The sequence below is a fragment of the Neopsephotus bourkii genome, unplaced genomic scaffold, assembly GCF_033783945.1.
Source record: "Neopsephotus bourkii isolate Nb327-2 ecotype Australia unplaced genomic scaffold, CSIRO-AGI_Nbou_v1 NB_1574, whole genome shotgun sequence".
In the NCBI taxonomy this organism is placed as follows: domain Eukaryota; kingdom Metazoa; phylum Chordata; class Aves; order Psittaciformes; family Psittacidae; genus Neopsephotus; species Neopsephotus bourkii.
Genome location: NW_026902050.1, coordinates 972,802 through 994,080, shown reverse-complemented (window position 1 = coordinate 994,080; position 21,279 = coordinate 972,802). Strand labels below are relative to the sequence as shown.

Sequence of the window (21,279 nt, the reverse complement as noted above, 5' to 3'; positions counted from 1 at the left end):
TGAAATTCCTCAACTTGCCACACCAGGACGGTGGAAAAAGCAGGCGGTGTCTTTGTTGCTGACCAGGCTTTTGATCGCCAGAGAAAATTTACTTACCTTCAGATGAGTGAGCAGAAAAAGAAATAACACTCCCTTTGATTTAGTTAGAAAAATGCAGACATTTGGATTCAGTGCAAACATACAACACTTGGTTGTTTTCTAGATGCAACCCTCGATTAACCTGTCTTTCCCCAGCTCAAAGTCTATTGAAAAACTGCGGATAGTTCTTTTTTGTTCTTGCTACAAAGACCCATTGACTATATATTAAAATGATTGTTGAAAGGTATGAGTATGGTATTTAAAAGCAAGAATCCTTTGTGGCTTAATCAATTAAGCTAAGCAACATTTGTACAATATTCTAAACGATGCTTCGGCACCAAAAAAAAAAAAAAAAAAAAAAAAAAAGAGGGGAAAAAAAAGGAAAAGAAAAGACAGGATCTCGTGAAACTTCAAAATGCAGGCGTCTTTGTGTGCATATGTGCATATACACTTACGTCTGTAACCATGTGTGTGTGTACATGTATGAAACTGGTAAATTATTTATTTACTTAGATGCCTGCATATTCATTAGCTCTAATTATTTTCTAGTAACGAAAACACCAAAGGCTCGCTAAGAGTCGGACTCCATCCATTTCGCCTTTGTTCAGCCCTTCAGTTGCCTTCTTCGCAGCTCGGTCCGAGCCCCTCCAATTCCTAGTGCCAAACAAAGAAACTTTAAACTCATCCTCCCTAATGAAAGGCGGCGGTAAGGATCCGCAGCGCAGGTACTGGGGATGAAACCGGCAGCGCTGCGGGGCGAACCCTGCTCGGGTGAGACCTGCCTCATTTCGAGAGGGATAAAAATGGCCATTGTGCACAGAGAACAAACAAACAACAACAAATAAACTTTGATGCGCCTTGAAGGAATGTCTCGCTGCACTTTATCTACAAATGCAGTTTGCCTGTGCTCGGTGTATGGACCTCTCTTTCAAAGCAGATGTGTTATGTAATTTCCCTTGGCTCTTGGGAGGCTTTACAGGTTGAGGGGGTTTATTTGGGCTTAGGAATATTTTTTTTTTAGAATAATGTAGGGCTGAATCTATACATTTGTATTTATTCTGCCAAATCCATTCAAAGGAATTGCAGTAGCTTATATCAACAGGTATACTCGCCCTAGTAGTGTGCCTGGCTGTGGATATGGTCTTTAGGCAGGTGTTACATGATTTTCTGTATTTGCTGTTAAAATTAAGAGAAGGACATAATTGTGAGCCTTATTGTGAAGTTCATCAGGGCTATGGCATTAGGAGATCTAAAAAGTTAGGTAGTCCAGGGCTAGGCTGCCTCCCAGTGCAAGGGAACCCAGTGATTATTCTAGGTCGGTGCAAAATATACGAGAAGGCAGACGAGAAGGTATTTTTAGGAAGCGTATCTAAATATACAGTGTAAGAGTGAATGTAAAAAAAAAAAAATGTTGTGGGTTGTAGAAGTTATCAAGTGGGATTTGCGGCGCGCTCTCTGCAGGAAACGAAAGCTGCTCCAGTTCAAAGCCACATGCACCAACGTGACATATAAGCCATTAAAATATCATCCTGACGGCTCATTTCTGCTTCATCATACATTCCCTAACTGCTTCCAGAAAGCAAGAAAAGAAGAAATGAAGGATGACCGCCTCGATGGAAGAGCCAAAGAGGTGGTGGGTTCTTGCGGGGGGGGGGGGGGGAGGTGTTACTGTTTTCTTCTTTCATTCTTTATTTCCTCCCCCCGCCTCCCTTTATTTTTGCTAGTTCAGAAAAGAGGGGAAGCCTGCAACAGGTCGCAGGGTAAGTGTCTGGGAGCAGGGGTTGCCTGGCTAGCCCCCACCACCTGCCCAAGGTCTAGACCAGGGCTCCCTGCCCTCGGGGAGCCCCGGTGAGGGGAGGTTTGGCCGCCCTGGGGCAAAAGGGCTGGAGCCCAGCGGAGCGGGAGGGCAGTGCCTCCGGCGTCCCTCGCCCACGTGGGACCGGTTCCCGGCGGTACCAAGGCGGGTGGTGCCGGGTTGAGGAAGAAGTGCGCGGTCGCCGTCGAGGGGGGCTCTGACACCCGCTGTCGGGCTCCTCGCACGCCCCCCCGAGTCCGAGGGGAATCCCGGCTTGTTGGTCCGCGTAGCGAGGGATGGCGGGGGGGTCTACGTAGCGGGGCGGAGGTGCTCCCAGCTCCGACAGCGGCAGCACTCAGCGGGGTCGGGCAGGCGTTCGGTCGGGCTGGGTGCTGCGGCAGCCCTGGCGGGGCCGAGGGTCCCGGGCGGCGGGCAGAGGGCGAAGAGCGTTGACAATGGCATGCCCCATGGGGAGGCGTCCCGGGGGACGAGCTCCCCGCCCAGCGCCTCGCCCACCGCCGCACCCAGTGCCATGGGGGCGCGCAGGGGGAGTCAGCGCTCCGGCTATGCACTCCCTCGCCCTTCTTTATAGGCGAGTGCAGGAAGGACGGAGCCCAGGAGGCGGCCGGCCCCCTCCATCCCCCACCCACCCCCCCGCGGGCAGGTCTGGGGGAGCTGCCAAAGGAGATGGGTGCCGCCGCCAACTTCGCGCAGGGCCCGCGGAGGGGCTGAGACCCCGGTCCCGGCCCCGGCCCCGAGGGGCTGCCCTGCGCCCGGAGCCGTCTGGGCAGGGGAGAGGGTCCCAGATCCCTGCCGAGGGTGATGTCCTCGAGGGTGACCTCTGACCCGAGACCGGCTCAGTGTGCCAGACCCGAGCACCGGCACAGCGCCCGACCGGAGGGGGAACGGGGACCGGGGACCGAGATACCCCGGCCCCCGCCCGGCTGATCCTCTGTCACGCGCGACCCCTCAGCCCTGGGGAGCCCGGCCCGACGGGGAAACCGTTGTCCTGGATGGTTTCCGGGCTTGCTCCACCGGAGCCGAGAAACTTTACTTCTGCATAGAGACCTCTCCGGCGAGAACTCCTTCAGCCCTACGCGGCCGCGGGATGAGCATGTGCCGGCAGGGCACATGCCATTCCTGCTGCCTCAGCCCGACTCATGCATCTAGGGGCAACGCCGCCGAACACTCCCGGGGCCGCCAGGGTCCCGTGGAGGCGGCGGCTGCTTCAGCCCCACTCCGCCGGCGCAGCCCTGGGTGGATATAGAAGCAAGCATCTGGGGAAGAGGATCCAGGTCCTGCCTGCGCAGGCTGCAGCCCCTCTCACCCCCAGCCCCCGAGAGAAACCGGGGGGTACGACACTGATACACTGGACCGGAGGCCCGGGGCTCGGGCCAACATGGGCAATGAGGCATCCTCACCCTCCTGTTCAGCCAGTGGCACTGAGCAGATGAGAAAGGCGTGCACGAGTTTTAGCCAACATTTACTCTGAAATCCACAACTGTTTTGCCTTCTTTTCTTTTTTTTTTTTTTTTTTTTGTCATCTGGTAACCATTTGAAATATTTAATACAGCGATTTTCTAATTTATTTTTTTTATTGTTGTCCAGTTTCAACAAGTTTTGGCTAACGCTTGGGAACTGAGCACTTCTCCAGCTTTCTATCCTAACCAATAAAACAGAGTTCCCGCAAACCTCTTGCAAGCAGTGTTAGCTGCTCTGACCTGATAGAAGTGTGAGGATGAATGGAAGTTGACTAGAAAACATAATTCCCAAGGGGTTCCTCTAGTTCTATTTTATTTCGACAGTAATTTTCAACACCATGGTAAAAATACTGAGGACGACAAATAATTTGTGATAGAGTATGACTGTGATACGCTGGTGAAGTTTCATAATTATTAGCATCAAGTATTTGTATTAGTATAGATATTTATTTAGCAGCACTGGATTCCCTATAATGACAGTAGCAAGAGCAATAATAATAACAATAATAATAATCTCCCTCTAAGTGATTCCAGATTCTGACTTTTCCAGATTAGAATAAATTAAAAAATAAAAATCAAAATCAAAGATATCTGCGAAAATTCAGAACCAGACACTGCGCTGAACCCCAGCTCTTCTCTCAGGGTTTTTGCTGCCTCTCAGAGCAAGCTATGCAAAGTTCTGTCTGCAGCAGTGGCAGTGCTCTGCCTTGCAGAGTGCAAAGAGCAAGCTGAAAATTATAGGCAGAGAGAAGTGCCAGGGTGGTACTATACTAATCCTTGCTGAGACAACAACTTGCGTTTGAGGCTCGCAGAGAGTCCGAAATTTAATTTCGGGAGGGAAGGATCTGTAAACAATATAGTCGAGTTAGTAAAAACCTGCCTTACAATAGCCTGCCAGAAGGTGAATGTCAGATCAAAGCAGAACTGAAAAGATGTCCTTTCATATTTTTTTCCTAAATCAGCCATGGAAACTTCATGACTCCATAAAACATGTGCTGCTTTGCTGGGGAAACAGCCTCCAGTTTCCCCTCAGAGAAAGCTTCTTTCCCTCCCACCCTCGCTGCTTATCTTCTGTACTTTTGGGGGGGGGGGGGGGGGGGTGTTTTTTTTTTTTTTTTTTTTGAATCCATAATACCAAAGCCATGTAGTGCTTTACTCATATCGCACTCAAATGGCTTTGCTTATAACTTTCCATCTCTCTTCCTAAACAGGAACAAAGTCAGGAAACGAGGCACAAGACTCCCCTTGTAATGAGGAAAAGAAAACGACTTTACAGAAACATCCTGGAAAAGTCAAGTAAGTTAAAATATGTCTTTTTTTAAAGTTCAAAGGAAACAATTTTTTTTCAGCTTAGTGTTTAACACACTTGCATACACACAAATCAGAGACACAACTCCCCACCAGCATCTGCGTAATCCTGCTCAATTCCTATTCATTTGGAGGTTCTAGAATTAATATTTGACGACTCTCTCATTGAAACAACAACCCCTGACCCCATGTGATTGCACTGTCACGTTATTCTATGACATATTCATCTTGAATTCATTTACGGACGATTTGATTGGAATGAGGTTTGTCATGTATTGGATCCTATTAAAGAAGAAGACTTTGATCTTGTTGATGGGGTTTACATGATATGTATCATCTTTACCAGGAATACCAGGCTTCCCCAATGTGGTGTCTAAGTAGTTAGTGACTGACAGCTTATCTGACAGGAATACCTTAATCTTGGGGTCCTGAATGAAATATTCTATTTAAAGTAAGCGTATTATTTGCCTGTCCTAGGGTAGCTCTAGGTCACAAAAAGCGAGAGGCAAACCCAATAACAAGCCATTGCTCGTCTGGTAGCTGAGTTTCCATTATCCGGGAACCCTGAAATGTAAGTGGGAATGGGGCAAGGGAGCAGAAACAAAAGCAGAGTGTGCTCCCAAGCCACTTGGTCCCATCTCCAAAGAGGTGCTGGGGTCACCGAAAGGTTTCCTGAACACCCTGTTACTAACCAGCAGTGCTGAGGCATGCAGAGACTGAGGCTCGGTTCCTGTGCCTGTCACTGTGTCACTTGCTGCCTCACTCACCCCTTCTGCCCAGTGCCAGTTTGGGGGATAGGGAATAACACAGGGCGACTTGTCGGCATTCTCTGTTTCTATTCCTCATTTTCCCCCCTTTCTCACAGTAAATATTAGGATTTCCGCATTAAGCCGTTGCCCTCCTCTCATCTGGGAGTTGAAGCCTAAAGGTAACTCCTGGAACATGCTGTCTGAAGGGTTCAGGCCTCCTATACCAGCCCTCAGGCACCTTTGGAAAATTTTTAGCTGGCTCACTGGGAAGGGAAGTTTCCACAGAGGCAGGAACAGAAGGGCACTGGAGTGGGCAAAGGTCAGGTTTTACTCACTCTGATGCTTCCCTGGACAGGAGCTATTCCCTGTGATGAGCACGACTCTCAGTAGGCAGGATTTGCTCCCAAGTCAAAGAGCACAGCACTTTGTTTTCTGGGTTTTTTCATCATACCTTCGTAGCAAACCCTGCCTTCTGTAAGCCTTGCTGCGTAGATAGATTCCTACAAAAAAAAAAAAAAAAAAAAAAAAAAACCACCAAACCACAAGGCAAAGTGTGGTGGGTTTGTAAAACCGTCAGGCAACCAGGGCTGCCTGCACTCCCAAAGGCCGTGTGGCTCGGTTTTCAGTCCGTAGGCCTCGGCAGCCCGGCTCGGGGCAGGGATGCAAGCAGCGGCTGGAGCTTTGGGGCTGCCCAGCTCGGCCCCTCGCCCAAGGGGTAGGCAGGCGAAGCTCTGGCTTCCGCACGGCGGCGCAGTAAGCAGGAAGGCAGTTCAGCCCCCGTCCTGGGTCACAGCCCCTCTGTGCGGGACTCCCGCCCTCTCCCGACGCTGCCGCGACCAACTCGCCTCCTCCCCGAGGGAGCCGGGTCGGACGGGGGCAGCGAGGAGTAAAAGTGCTTGTGACCCGTCTTTGCAACCTGTCATCCCTGCAGAGCAGCCCTCCAGCACGGCCAGGCTTTGAGGCTGTGGGCTGCGGTCGGGGTCGCAGAAACACAGCCACTGGAAAATTTGGGCTCAGGATCAAACAGCCCACCTGTTCGTGTTGATTTGTCACTCAGAACGCACTGTGGTCCCTCTAAACTTCACTTCGCTTAAGATAAGATCTCTACCATTTAAATCTTAGAAAAATACTGTCCTTTAGACCTGCCCTGACGTCCGAATTTCAGCTTCAGTTAATGATGTTTCTGTTCTGCTGTATGAGAAACCTTGGTTTCTCCCTAGAAAGGCTTAGGGTTCATCCAGCCCGTGAGTCCCAAGGGTAGTCTAGACGGGTTTGCCCTCACCATAGTCAGATGGGTTGGAAGGGTAGTAATAGTAGTGGTAATAACAATAATACCCAACAAAACAAAAACAAAAACAAACAAACAAACAAAAAACCAAACCCAACCCTTGTCCCTGCACAAGCTGATGTTGATTTGAGAGTCTGGCTAGAGCCCGACTCATCTGGTCAAACATGGCTCAGGCAGCTGCCAAGAAGTGGGAGACCTCGGTCACCCCTCGGGTGGCAGCCGTACAAGCTCCAGCTGCCAAAGGGCTGCACGACTATGCATTTAAGCTTTCCAGACGCTCTGGGAGATGCACAGATCTTGGCCGGGTCTGGCCCCACTCTCCTCCTCTTCCTCATTTCTCCGCCTCCCACAGTCATGTGGTGGCCCCAGCCCGCCCCCCGCCCCGCTCCCCCCGGCTGCAACAAGGGCTCACACCAACTTCACCTAACAGTGAGGGACACCGAGGGCCAGGTTCGCCTGCATTGCCTGGGAAAAGGAAAGAGAGAGAGCACTGAGGGGCGAGCTGAGGACCATGAGTGTCTGACGAGAAACCATCACAATATCTAAAATGAGCCTAGGGCAATCCGGTTATGACATATTTTTTAATTGATAAACTGTTCCAGGTGTTTTCTCCCTTGACTGAGAAAATGTCAGAATTGATGGATAACAAGTATGTAGAGATGCAGTGTTTTAAGGAGGTATGAGCAAAGCAGCCTTATTTGGAATTCACACTCTCAGTACATTTGTAAGTAACAGATTCATACTTCCTAACGTTTGTCTCTTCTGTGCACTCCTGTTGAGATGGTCATGAATAGGACTGTCAAATCCATTTCGTAGAGCAAGTAGACTTGAGGGTTGAGATATTGTGAGGATGGTGTGTGGTTTAAAATGCCTGTGTAAACATGTTATGTAAGGATGGAGAGCTAATTGCATCATTTGTCGCTTTTCATCATCTCCACTCAGAAGGATGTACACAAGGATAGCTAGCTGCCTAACTATCAGCCTTATGTTACAGGGGAGATATGGTGAAAGCCTAGCAGCCAAATTATGTGACTGTAGCCAGACCAGAGTATGCAAAGCTGTGACAGAAACTTCCCCTCTGTGGTTATGGATGTCCTACACTTTAATCTTACATTTTCCAATCATTGGCTGGTAGCTTCTGCTATGAGAATGGCTGGGTTGAAGTTGCCGGGCAGTTTCTTGGCTTACTACTGAATATGAAGCTTATCAATTGCCGATATTATTAGATTTTCATGAAGATGCAAAATTGCACGCTGGGAGTTTTACCTGGAGTGCACATGGTAAAGTATCCACTGGCAAATTAACAGGTGAGAGTTTGACATGATGAACAGAGAATTAATTGTTGGTTTATTTCATAAGACTGTGCGTTTACTGGTGGAGTCATTCTCATGTCAGGATCCAAGTTCTGTAGATCTGTGTTGTTCTGTAGTGGGCAGATCTTTACAGCTGTGTGTTTTTTTTTCTTGAAGCAGAAGAATCTTTTCCTATGTTTCATTTACTTTCTTTAAACTCACAATTCCCTTCTGAAAGATTTGTGCAGATGCTTACTTCTGTGCTGAAGCCCTAAGCTCTGTAAACCTGTGAGGCCTCAGTGTACAAAGCTGAAACCCCAATCTACACTTACGCCACTCGCAAAGTAAACCCTGCAGCCCATGTTGTTTCCTTCAGGTGAGAAGCATCAGAAGTGAGTCGGTTATGAATGTTTTGCAGTGCTTTTCCTTCAAGCCAAGGATGGGGATTTTATATGGAGCTACTCTGTAAGTGTGTCCAAGGGAGAGGGAAAGGGAGAGAGACTCCTTCTTCTGGATTAAGCGCTTAGATTCAGCTTGTGCACCACAATTTCTTGCATCGCTCCTGTGGCCAGTAAGGAGATAACTGCTAAAACTTGTCAGAGTAGACGAGGGGACAGGAAGTCTTCCAGGAACCCTTTTTCAGGGCTCAGGCACAGCTATGGAGGCCCGAGCACAAAGCCAAACTCAGACGCGTAGCAAATGAGCTGGTGGAGCGGCTCCAGCTCTTTTTTTGCGGGGGAAAGATCAGCTCTCAGCCCTGTCAACAAGTGTCGGGGACCCGCCGCCAGGCCTGGGCCCCCGTCACGGAGGCACGGGGCCGCTTCACTTCCTATTGCTCCGGCCGGGCTGCGAGTAACGGCAGACATACGGGGGTTCTGCAGGGGGAGACCCCACGGGCTGCCCCCAAATCGGGGCAGGGCAGCGGGAACAGACAAAGGCCGAGGTGGACGGCCGGGGCTCTGCCCCCATAAGTCATCCCTGCCTGCTTTGCCTTTGTCTGTCCAGTCTGGCTGCGGAGCTCGGCAATGGCCCGGCGGCAGGGAGCAGCGCTGCAAGACCCCGGTTAGGGTCTCCCGCTGCCAGGCCTCGGACCGGGCCCAGGGGCCGTCCAGGGCGGGGGCTGAGGGGAATGCACACCGGGGGAAGGGGGAACGATCGACAGCAGCGCATGCGCAGTCCCTGCCCCTCTCAAAGCCTCCCCCCCGTGCCGCACCGAGCGATAACCCTTTCAGTCAGAGGCAGGACCTGTCATCGGTGACGTCACCCTTGCAGCAGCCAATGGAAACTCTTGGCAATTGTTTGGCCGGCGGGGCCGGCGCCGCGACCCGGAGGCGGTGCGTGGCCGCCGGCCTCCCGTTCCGTCCCGTTCCGTCCCGTTTCGTCCCGTCCCGCGGCCGCGCCGCGAGGGGCTACCCCCCGGCCCCGCGGGAGGACGGGCAGCTCGGCGGGACCTCCCCGGCACGCCGCCGCCAAAAGCGAGTCCCCGCCGTCCCCACCGAGCCCACCCGCTGGCAGCGCCGACTGTGCGCCCCGCCGCTGGAGCTGAGGGACTGCGAAACTTTTCTAAGGGAGAAAGAAAAAAACCCAAAACAATCGTTTTTCCCCCTTCTCCGTGTTGCTCTCCTCCCGCTGTCAGGTGACTTTTTAGCGTTAGAAACTAATGAGCGTGGATGCTCGGGGGATCCCAGTGATGGACCCTACTGCTCTCTCCAGGCGGAACACGGCGCTGAGATTAGTAGACTTGGCGGGGTCTCCTCGCCAGCACCACCACCACCACCCCCCTCAGAGCATGACAGGCTTCCAGGGCTTCGCCGGGCACCCCCACGCCACGGCGCCCACGCAGCCGGGGGAGCACGCCGCCGAGTCCCGCCTCGGGCCGCACCCGCTCCGGCCAGAACACATGGGGCACCGCCACCATCCTCCTCCTCATCCTCCTCCTCAGCATCACCCCGCGGCCTTTAAGCTCAGCCCTGCCCCTCATCCCCACCACCAGCTCCACCACCACCACCACCACCATCATCATCATCATCATCATCATATGGCAGGCCAAGCCGAGGTGGTCTCTAGTCAAACGGCAGCGTTTGGCCCGGCGCAGTCACCAGCAACCCCTTACCCCATCTCTCACCCAGCCCAGGCTCTGGCAGCAGGTAGGGATTTCTTCATCCACAGGGACCTGCCGGCCCCACTCATGCCAGGGCTGACTGAGCAGCACCCCGCTGCAAGTTCTCACCACGGACTGTTTGTCTCAACAACAGGTAGCTACCCCGGACACCATGGTCACCACCACCACCACCACTCAGAAGCTGGGAATCCCTCTCTATTCACTGGACTCCATGAGCAGCCTCCCCATGCAGCTCCAGGTGGCCATCTAAACGGACAGATAAGACTGGGGTTACCTGGAGAAATGTACGCCAGGTCTGAACATTTCACTCAAGTACCAGCATCCAGGACAGAGCCTTTTGCTGCTTCTTCACTTCATAGCTACGGTGGCATGAACCTGAACGTGAACCTGGCTACACATCACGGCCCGGGTGCCTTCTTTCGTTACATGAGGCAGCCCATCAAACAGGAACTCATCTGTAAGTGGATTGAGTTGGACCAGACTCCCAAAAAATTATGCTCGAAAACTTTCAGCACGATGCACGAGCTGGTGACTCATGTCACAGTGGAGCACGTTGGAGGACCCGAGCAGTCCAATCACATATGTTTCTGGGAAGAGTGTCCAAGAGAAGGGAAACCTTTCAAGGCCAAATATAAACTTGTAAATCACATCAGAGTCCACACAGGTGAAAAACCTTTCCCCTGCCCTTTCCCAGGCTGTGGCAAAGTGTTTGCCAGATCAGAGAATCTCAAAATACACAAAAGAACTCATACAGGTCAGTATGTAAAGCTCTCTTTACTCTCTCTCTGTTATTCAGCATACTGTTTTGCTTTATTTTGTTTGGTTTGGTTTGGGTTTTTTTGTTGTTTTTTTCAATGTGTCCTTTGCGTTGTTGTTGAATGCAAGCCAAGTACTTCTGGAAAATAAATTCTCAGATTTGTTCGCTTCTTTGACGTTTGGAAAAGGGAAAGAAAAATGGGGGGAAAGAGAGAGCAAGAACAAATCTCAGAATTCTCGTCCATGTTTTTTTCTGGTTGTGCGGAGAGGCTGCTGTATGTTTATGCGGATGGATCTGTGTAAATATCGAGTGATATAGCTACTATTTCTGCTTATTCACACAGGCGAGGATTTTTTTAATTTTTTTGGCAATTTTAAGTAGTTGGGAAGAAAAAATGAAATCATTGTGCAAGCTCACAAATTAAAAGTGAACAATAGAAGTTACAACTTGTCTAGTCAGTTTTGACTGATGTCGCTGAGATGCTGCTGCTCGCACATTGTGAGAATAACACAGCTGCGACCTTTTCGTTCAACAGTTTTGTTTTGGGCAGAGGGAGTTTCAAATGTTTGATCTGAATAACACTGACATTTTTAATGAGCATTGCCTTTCAACTACTCTCTGCATTTGCAAATACGGGGAGCTGCAAGTTCTGATTCTCGGGGGGGGGGGGGAAAGAAAGAAAAAAAAAGAGGGAGAAGAAAACACGGTATTGTTTCGGCCTGTACATTTTGAAATGTCATTTGCAGACCTGTTAAGCGAAATTGGGACATGTGTCAGAAACATATGTTAGTTCTAGTTAACAGAAAATAAAGTAACTCGATGGACGGTCTTACAAAACTACGTTTGAACTCTTCCGGCCAGGAAAGCATTTATAATTAATGAAATTGCACATAGAAAGTTTTCACACTTCCAGGAGCAGCTTGTGAAGTTGTATTAATTAGTTTAGCAGCCGGTGTTTGTAGTCTGTAGCGCTGGCTCTTTTTTTTTTTTTTTATCTATTTTTTTCCGCCTTCTTGTTTTTGTTGTGTGGGGGTTTTTTTCCGTTTGTTTGGTTGTTTTTTTTTTTTTTTTTCCCCTCTGAAAAAGAACATAAGGAATAAGCCCTTTTTGGAAAATATAATCTATTCTAGAGTAGGGGTTTCCACCTTCCACACTCTTCTGTACAGCCTTATGCACTGCGAGGGAAACTACACAATCCTGTTGTAAGATCTGCTTACAGCCAAACGATTTTTTTCACCTTCCAGTTCATAAAACTCCCCTTCCCCCATGCTCAGTGCAGGGTTTGACCTTCCAGGAGCTGCATTTTTATGATATAACTCGACGTGATATAAGACGCAGAACGTATAATAATTTTGTATCGCTACCTTCTAAGCATAGCACGGAGATTTTACAGCGACTGTCACTCGTCACCTAATTATTTCTCCATCGTTCTATGAATAGCTCATGGGGGGTGGGGGGGGGAAGAGAGGGGCGATTGCAAAGTTGTGTTCCTCTGCTGCCTTCTCGGCCCCCTTTTTCCAGGAGAAAGGGATATCCCCGGGTCACGTAAGTTGTATCCGAGCCAGCTCCTTGTCGTATCAGAACAGGTACAGCCATTAACCGAGAGAGCTCATCCCTTAATGACAGTGTTTTTCTTAAGTAAACAAACTTTTACTGCTCTTTAACGGCCTCACTGTTTGAAGTCTCTGAAGCAGAAAATAGTTAAATTCTTAGGAAAACTGACCTACATCGGAGAGGCAGGTTCAGGGCAGACCCGAGATCGGAGGTTTGCGTTTATTAAACATCATTCCGCGCGTCTGTACTTTTCGCTTTAACTTTCCCGGTGATTAATTGCTGTATTGTGAAAACTCCTGCAGGGCCTTTATGGTTCCAACGTTTCTATTAAACACCCAAAAGTTGTCAAAAACGCAATGTTTCTGAAACCCTAATAGAACTCGCTACGAATTATTCATGAAGACCGTTCTAGATTCAACAGGAAAATTATTGCCTCCTCAAATATTAATGACTTCTGATTTCTCCGAGGCTGGGGAGCAGGCAGAGGGATTTCTGGCGATGTGCGAATTTTCCAGGTTGGAGGCTAAGGCCGTTAAGGCGGCAGGAGCAGGACGAGCAGGACGGACAGGGAGCACTTCGCCGCCTTCCCAGAGGGCCACGAACAATAGGGCGAGGCGTGGGACGGAGCCCCTCGCCCTCCCGGGCGGCCCCAGCACCTCACCCGTAGCTGGGGGACCGCCACCACAGCTTCCCACCCCCCCCCCCCCACCATCTTCCCCACCCCCATCCTCCCCCTCCCGAGAAGTTGGTAAATACCTTAATCCACTCTCGGAGACGGGGGATTATGCCACAGTTTCCAAGCTGAATTTCACTGAACACTTTTGCCCAGCTACAAGTGTGGGGGGAAAATGGCGGTTAAGGTCCTGCGCTTCTTCATCGCCCCGAGAACTTCCTGCGTGGCTGTACCTCCGTGCCCGGGCTGCGGCACTCGGGACCTGTAAAATGTCCTCTCCCTGCCGGGTAGCGATTTCCACGTAAGAAAACCTGCTCTCGCGAAAGGAATACTTGCAAATGGCTCGGATCGCTCCTCTTTATTGAAGCGTTCAGAGAAGGCAACCCAGGCAGCTGAGAAAATGCTGCCCTCTTCCCTCTTGAAACCTGACTGTACGGAGGGACCTTTCTGTGGCTTTTTCAGGGGGTTAAGCGAAGTAGAACATTTTTCAGCCCTCGGGAAAGCGGAGCTCGCCGCAGCCCGCTTTTACCTGAATGTAACTCACTTTGCGCAAGCAGAGTGCTTATGAGGATGGCTTTCCCTTGGGTCTCCTAACTTACTGCTTGCTTGTACTACACTAATATCCTTGATTTGTTGTCTCAACTTAGATGTTGAAGGTCAAATTTTTTCCTTACGTGAAACTGTAATTAGATTATATGAGTGCGTGTGTCTATGCAGATGCACCCCTGTATGTCGACTGTATTTGGTTACAGGATGAGCACCGTTTTCTGAGAATACCTTATACTTAACCTCTTCCCCCCTTCCCTTTAACGTCAGGTATTTACCCATCCTCTGTGCAAATGTTAGTGGTGCAGGACATGAGAGCTCCTCATTGATTCTTACAGTGCGGAAAGGACACACTTTAAAAGCGGAGCCACGAGTTTTTTCCCACCCACCTTGCATAAAGTGCATTCATGTGAAATATTTGGAATGCCTCCCTTAATGTGCCTTTGCTCTCAGCCGAGCATGAGGTGGGTTGAAGCCCTCCTAAATTTAATCGTGACTAACAGGGGGGCGGGGGAGCTGGGGGGTGGGGGGGGGGAGGGAAACCACAACAAATTAGAAAAATACAAAACCTGAAAGCTTTTACAAATATTGGAAGTCCTTTCGATCACATACGCCATGATGGTGAACACAGTGGCTTTGTTAGCACTTCATCTTTAATGTTCGGGCATGTATTTTTTGTGATGTCCTGATACTTTTTGACTTTTGGAGGATGGAGGGGTTATTTTCATACTCTGTTGGTGCAGGACCTTGGTACTCCTTGGCAAGCAGGGTTTGGCATTCTGCTATTATCAGCTGCATTTAAGTAGTAAGCATTTCATCCTGAAGCTATCTGTAGCGTGTTTCCTTGAAAACCTCCTCTACATCATGTATCACGCCCAGTCCACAAGATCCGAGGTTAAATTTTCACACGAGTCCAGCAACACGATTGTATTTCTATTATGCTTAACGTTACTTATCATATTACCAGACAAATTTAATACCGATTTCATTTCTTTCCGTGACTGAGTAGGTTCAAATGAAAAGGGAATCCTACACTCACGACAGTGCCGTGCACCGGCCTACTCATCCTCCTGCTGAATCTCTGTCGTTTTGCCCCCCATAACCAATGTCTTTTTGAAATGTTTTTTTGCCTTAGCACACGGTATCAGCAAGCCGGGGAACTGGGAAAGAAGGGGGGATGCGGATCTTCCACGGGACTGTAATCAGTTAAAAAATGGAGTGAATGAGATGTTATCTAGCCAGGTTATGAATAATATTTCCACGTGGACATGGTGGAGTGTGAGAAATAAAATTAACGTAAAACCCTTCCCAGGGATAAATCACTGACCGCTCTTCCTGCAGGACGTTGTGTGCTCAGAAAGAGCACTTGGCCTCTAAGTTTTCCTTATCTCTGGGATTTGCCTCCTTCAGAAACCCCGACGTTGAAGGTGGGGGCGAAAAGGGGAGGAAAAGGTGCTCTGGCCGGGCACTCCCGGTGTGGAGCAGGGTGGTCACAGAGCGGCGGCGCCAGGGGAGCTCGGCGGGGCGGACGGGGAAGGGCAGGGCTGGTGGCTCGGCGGCAGGCAGAGGCAGGAGGGGAGCTGCTCTGGGTAGAGAAGCCGTGCCAGGGCCCCAGAGAGGGGCCCAGGGAGGCTGCGAGCTCGGGCGGGGGTGGGGGGGGGGTGACGGGCTGCGCTGCTCCTTGCCCTGAGGCCGCCGTCGCTAATGGCTGTGCTCGCCCATTGCCTCCTGCAGGGGAGAAGCCGTTCAAATGTGAATTCGAGGGCTGTGACAGACGCTTCGCCAACAGCAGCGACAGGAAGAAGCACTCTCACGTACACACCAGCGACAAGCCCTACAACTGCAAAGTGAGAGGCTGCGACAAGTCCTACACCCACCCCAGCTCCCTGAGAAAACACATGAAAGTGCACTGCAAATCCCCTCCTCCCAGCTCCGGCTACGAGTCCTCCACGCCCTCCTTGGTGTCCCCCTCCTCGGACTCCGGCCGGGAGCCCCCCGCCTCCTGTTCCCACGCCGAGTCCTCCGCGCCCTCGCAGCCTGCCGCCAACCTGAGAGAATGGTATGTGTGTCAGGGCGCGGGGCTCCGCGGCCCCCCCGTACCCCCCGCCGTCCTCCCGCCGTCGCGCCCCCCCGGCCAGCCTCGGCCGCGCTGCTAGGGAGCGCCGCCCGGTGACGGGGAGCGCTGCTCCGGGACACAGGGAGGCCGAGCAAGAGATGCCGAGAGGCGTTTGGCAGAGGGAGAGGCGGCGCGCTGCGGGGACCGCGGGTGGGCCGGCGGCGGGCCCCGGCCGGCGCTCCCGGCGCCCCGCGCACGGGAGGGCTGATCCCGCCTCGGCCGGGGTGCTGCCGCCTCCTCCCTTCGTGCCACACACATACCCCCTCTCTCACTGTCTTGCTCCAGTCTGTTCACGAGTCCACTGATTTGCATTTTCTTCCCCTTTTCCTTTTTCTTTTCCTTTCTTTTTCTTTTCCCTTTGACTTTCCCTTTTCCTCTTTCCTTTCAATTTCCATTAGCCTTTTCACTTCCCTTTTACTTTCCCTTTTCTTTTCCTTTTTCTTTTCCCTTTTCCTTTCTCTTTTCCTTTTCCCTTCCCATCCTTTCTCCTTCCCCTCCCCCTCTCCTTCCCCCCTTCCTTCCTCTCCCTTCTTCTCTCCTTCCCCTGAGTCCCCCCCCCCCACAGGACCAAAGAGGCTCCATACAAATTTTGGCTGTACAGATTTTCTCCTGTCAACAGTGCCGTGTGCTGCGGTGTTCTGTTCGCCCACGATTTTCTGTGAGATGGTGGTTTTCAAAGAAAAAAAATATATAAACTATTATTTGTTACTGAATTGTATAAAATGGATCCATTAAATTCTTTGATTCATTAACCCGTTCGATGGACGTTTCTGTAAAGAATCTCCTTGCATTCCTCTCTTGCTGTATATAAATACATATACATATTCCCTTCCCCCCCCCCCCCAAGTAGTTGCTAATAAAGAAAAGCCCGAGGGGGGGAGGGGGGGTGGCGATGATTGACTGTCCATTTTGTCTCCCACTGATAATGGCTTCTAATATCCAAACATGCCCGTCCCCACCCAGAGAGCGGCTCCTGTCGAACAGTGGGCGCTGGGGCTCCCGGGGGGCCGAGGGGGGTAGAGCCCACTCTGTGACGTCATGGCCGGGGCCGGGCAGCCCCCCGGCAGCGCAGGGACCTGGAGCGGCTGCTGCACGGAGTCTGCCCTGAGAATGGTCCCGATGACAAATGCCTGTACTGGTCCGGCAACGTGGCTTTACCATCTTCGTCCTGCCCCGGAGCTTCAAACTAGACCCGACATAAACCCAGAGGGTTCACTCCCGTGGTTCAGCGAAAGAAGCAAGGGGGAGAAAGTCCCTAGCAGACCAAAACAACAAAACAACCCAACAAAACCCAACCTCTTCCACTGGGGTAGCTTGAAACTGCCGAATGGTGCCGTTTTAATTACTTTAATGATGTTTAAGAATACCAGATAGTATAGGCAAATAAATAGCATGTGCTGCTGGAAGGTGTTTCCGTGGCTTGCTGAGAGCAGACAGAGGGCGGCTGTGACCGCATCCCTCCGGGTCTGATACATCACCTCTGTGCCCAGGTGACTGGGCCTATTGCGTGTATACAATGTGCATATGCACACGAATATGTATGTATCTATAAATATAAAAGCTAGGGGAAAATAAATAGCTGGTCAGTGGCTAAAAACATTCCTGCCCAGCACTTTCTCCCCTGATGCAGCTTTATTTTCTTTCCATGGCACCATGTCGGGGCTCCCTTCAGCGCTCGCCCAAACTCGGCAATTTTTGTATCTGAACACCTCGGCAAGAACGTGCCGCTGCTGTACGTAGGGAATTACCTAGGCGAGAGAAATGTGCGAGAGAGGAACCTAAATCAGGGGAGAATTGTGCCCCTCTGCAACCCCTGAAACTTCCGTGGTGGAAATCAAGGGGTACGGAATGCAGCTGCGGGCAGGGAAGATGCTTCCATTGTGTCCTGAGATCTGTTTATTTCTTTATTTCTCTATTTACAGAAGTATTTGGAAGTGCAGGCTAATCACCTTTAATTTTTCATTTGCTTGTTACAGATGTCTACCCCGTTGCTCTCAAGGTAATCTAGACAGACGCAGCTGAAAGCCTGAATCTTATGCCTTAGACATCAAAGCAAGCTCGCACAAAGAAGTATTTCTTCACAACGGTGAATCTTCATGGTAAGTTAGGATTTCTATGGCAATAGGCAAGTCATACTTAAATAGTGAAAGGCGAAGTCTGGAGCCCGTCCGTCTTTTCATTAAGGACATAATATTTACGTCTAACAGGCCCTTTCTCTTGTGCATACAAGTATATATTTTTGTTTGACGCGAACTAAATCATTTTCATTTAATTTCCGGTAAACAAAACCCACGCGAACAGGGCACTTGTTCCAGACCATAATAAAAATGGATAAGACTGTCAGGAAGAAAAGGCTCGCTTGAACCGTCGCCTCAGATCACTTTTGTTTCTGCTTTCTGCCGGGATCAGAGAATGCGTTTGGGATTTGAGGGCGAGTTTCTAAAGGCAAGGAAATGGTTTTTAAGGGGGAAAAGAAAAGGAGAAAGGTCTAATCAAGCTCGGGTTGTTCAAAGGGACTGATTTTGGGGTTGAAAGTGTGAGTTTTATGGTGCATCAGCATGCCACGTTAGGATCGCTATGGTAATGAGGAGAGCAATAGCAAGCGGCCTTCAAAGGAGGCACACTCCATTTGAGACAGTCTATTAAGATACATTTGCACTGACCTTTGGTTTCATGCTAGCTTAATACACTCAATCTGCTCCCCGCTAGAGATATACTTCCTCCACCTAATGCACTCCGGCGGAGCCGAGCTTTGCTGAGCTTCTCCCGCCCCTCTAAGCGGGCTCCGCTCCGGCGCGGCAGCCCCGTGCTCGTTTTCTCCAGAGCAAGGAAGGGGCTGCCAGCCAGGCACCAAAACTCTGCCACAAAGCCCAAGAAGTACCCCCTTCTCCAATTCCACCCTAACTCAGAGGAAGATAGGATGGGGGCTGAAGGACCCCTACTCAGGCTGCCTCGGCCTCAGGAAGTAGGTGAGCTGCTGGAAGCCCTCCACGACCTGGGAAAGAGGGTCTCGGGCCTCGGGGATCTACCCGTGCCCTTCTTATGATCCCTTCCCATCCCTTCGACCCAGCCCGGCCCGACCGGAGCCGCGCGGCGGCGGGCGGAGGCTCCGCGGTGCGGGGGAACTTGACACCCGCAAGGCCGGGGCCACGGGCGCTGGGCCATGGGCCCGGGAAAGTTAGAAGTCCATGTTCCAGTAATTGTCTTGTTGTTTATTTTATCCAAGTACCCTAGTGAATAGGGGAAAAATAAACACGATGAAAAAAAATTCAAACAGTTGAGTCGTCTTTAGTGCCAGCCCTTGTGGTTGAATAAAAAGGATGGTCCAATTTCTATTGAGCTGAGAAATCTTTGAAGTGGGAGTTATTATCTGAGAAATTCCTGCTCGTCGTCCTAACAACGCTGATGAAACGTAAAAGGTTCTTTGTCAGCGATTTGTTCTCCTCTCTGTCAAACTCACCCTGCCCGTTAGCTTTAAACCGTTTCTAAAGAGATAAAATCAAACTTTTAAAGATAACTTTAGGGGCCCAGAGGGTGCAGAAAATACCAAGCTATCGAATCCTGTGTATAGACATACATCTGGATATGTATGTGGCTGTGGCTGTGTGAAACTCTGTCTCTATACAGATGTCCATAGATGTCTGTATGACCTTACTGTTCGAAAGTTGAAATGATGTCCATTTTTATACATTTTATCCTCTGAACTTTTCCATCTAATAAATTATTCCTACACATATGCTGCACAGAATGTGATTCTTGGGAGAAGGCAGAAATGTTTGGTTTCATTAACACCAGTATGTGACCAACAAACGTTTTCTTTCCAGTAGAGTGAAAGCAAGAGCGTAGACACAAGAGTAAAGGCTTTGATCATTTTAACAGTCCGAATACCTATTAAGCATGTATATACTGCAATGTATTGAAGTTGTTAACGCATTCAAAGAGATGGCTTCCATATGCTCACATGTTTTATTGTCCGTAAATGTAAAAATAGTCAAGCTGCATCCCTTTTGTATCTTCATTTTATAAAGATCATGGTGTGTACTGAAATTACTCCCCGCTCAAGGTTTATTTAGCAGTTTCTCTTTGGAGATCATGCAATGCTCTGTTTGTAACATGGATTCCTTGAAGTTGTAACTCATAAGTGTACTTCTGTTTTAGTTGCTACAGAATGTTCTGAGCCCAATCCTGCCATTGTAAGCCACCCCATTAACTTAATGGGACTTTTACTGAGTAAGGACAGAGTCAAACTGCAGTATAGTGGGTATTATTCTTGTTATTATTATTATTAATTCTGAATCTTGTCATATTTATGGAAAATCTGCTATATTCCTTGTGAACTGTACAGGGGAGAGACCTCTGAAATTGTAGCTAGCAAAAAGACCCTACAAAACATTTGCAACGTTGATAATGCTGCATCTCTTTCCAGACTTCTTATATTCCGTATTTTCCTTCATCACATGTTTGGTGATGAAAGAATGTTCTGTTGTGTGTTTGAACATGCTATTTATTTTTAATATTTGGATTTTTTTACAATAAATATTTATAAACGTTTCAATTCTATGATTATTTTTACAAATGTGCACTTTTAAGTATGTGTTTGTATTGATGATACCGAGCCATTCCTAACACACCATGTGATCAATCTTGTCTTTCTGTTGGTTTTTATATTAGGTGAAAAAATATTTCCCCAAACCAGTGTACTATTAATGTGTTGTACAATCAAGTACTAACGCGTGTTTTTGTTGGTCTTTAACCTCTTTTAATGTTAATCGTTTTAGGTTGGCATTTACATTAAAAGAACAAAAGGAAACAAACCACATCTTTGACTTCATTTCTGAGACTACATTTTTCAGATCGGAGGTTTTAAATACCGACCAAGATGCAGAGTGAGAAAACCGAGCCCGGTGGCATCCGAGACGGACCCTGCCCTGCTGTTGCCCCTTCACCACTACTCCCCCTCGGTTACCTCTGCAGCGGCACCCTGATTCCTGCACCCCCCGTGTGGGGCTCCGGGGTCACTAATACTCTGGATATTGGAGATTTCCTGATGCAGCAACCCCGAAGGGCTCTGCTCCCCCCGCCCCCGAGGGGTTATTGTTTTAGCAGGGTAGATGAGGGATGAAACTGTTCGTTTGAAGAATTTCCCCCCCTCCCCCCCAAAAATAAGTCCCTGTCACGGTGACACTTTTTATAAGATTTCTAAGAAGATGTAGAACATTTTATTGATTTTTAAGGGAGAAAAATATTTCGTCAGCTAAAGTAATCTGAATGTAAGCCTTCTTTGCCTTGCATACTCACCTAACCGATTTTAATACATTGCAGGGTTTCTCAGCTCCAGAACATGCTCACGGTTTTTTTCGCGTGTGCTTTTAAACCTCAGCTTTGCAATTTAGAGGGATGCAGCAGTCTTGGGCACATCGCAGCCCCAGCCCCGGCGGGCGCCGTGCGCATGCGCGATGCCTTGACTCCTTTTAAGAAAGGAAAACTTGAAAGAAGTTGCCTAACACAGGGAGATGACAA

General features: G+C 49.6%; 1 protein-coding gene across 6 annotated transcripts; it reads left to right on the top strand.

The window, feature by feature from the left end:
- Positions 1-1,536: 1,536 nt before the first annotated feature.
- ZIC4 (Zic family member 4) lies at positions 1,537-20,710 on the top strand. 6 transcript variants are annotated; one of them, XM_061371415.1, is made up of 4 exons: positions 1,537-1,711; positions 4,566-4,650; positions 10,247-10,867; positions 15,378-16,055. In XM_061371415.1, the coding sequence occupies exons 1-4, from the start codon at positions 1,673-1,675 to the stop codon at positions 15,797-15,799; spliced, it is 1,167 nt and encodes a 388-aa protein (XP_061227399.1). In that variant the 5' UTR covers positions 1,537-1,672; the 3' UTR covers positions 15,800-16,055. The 6 variants fall into 6 exon arrangements, 4 of the variants coding, with proteins under 4 accessions (XP_061227399.1, XP_061227396.1, XP_061227397.1 ...); XR_009728185.1 differs by lacking the exons at positions 1,537-1,711; positions 4,566-4,650 and adding exons at positions 17,736-17,858; positions 18,061-18,598 and having other exon boundaries at positions 9,172-10,867; positions 15,378-15,702; XR_009728184.1 differs by lacking the exons at positions 1,537-1,711; positions 4,566-4,650 and adding exons at positions 17,736-17,858; positions 20,538-20,710 and having other exon boundaries at positions 9,173-10,867; positions 15,378-15,702.
- The last annotated feature ends 569 nt before the right edge of the window (positions 20,711-21,279 follow it).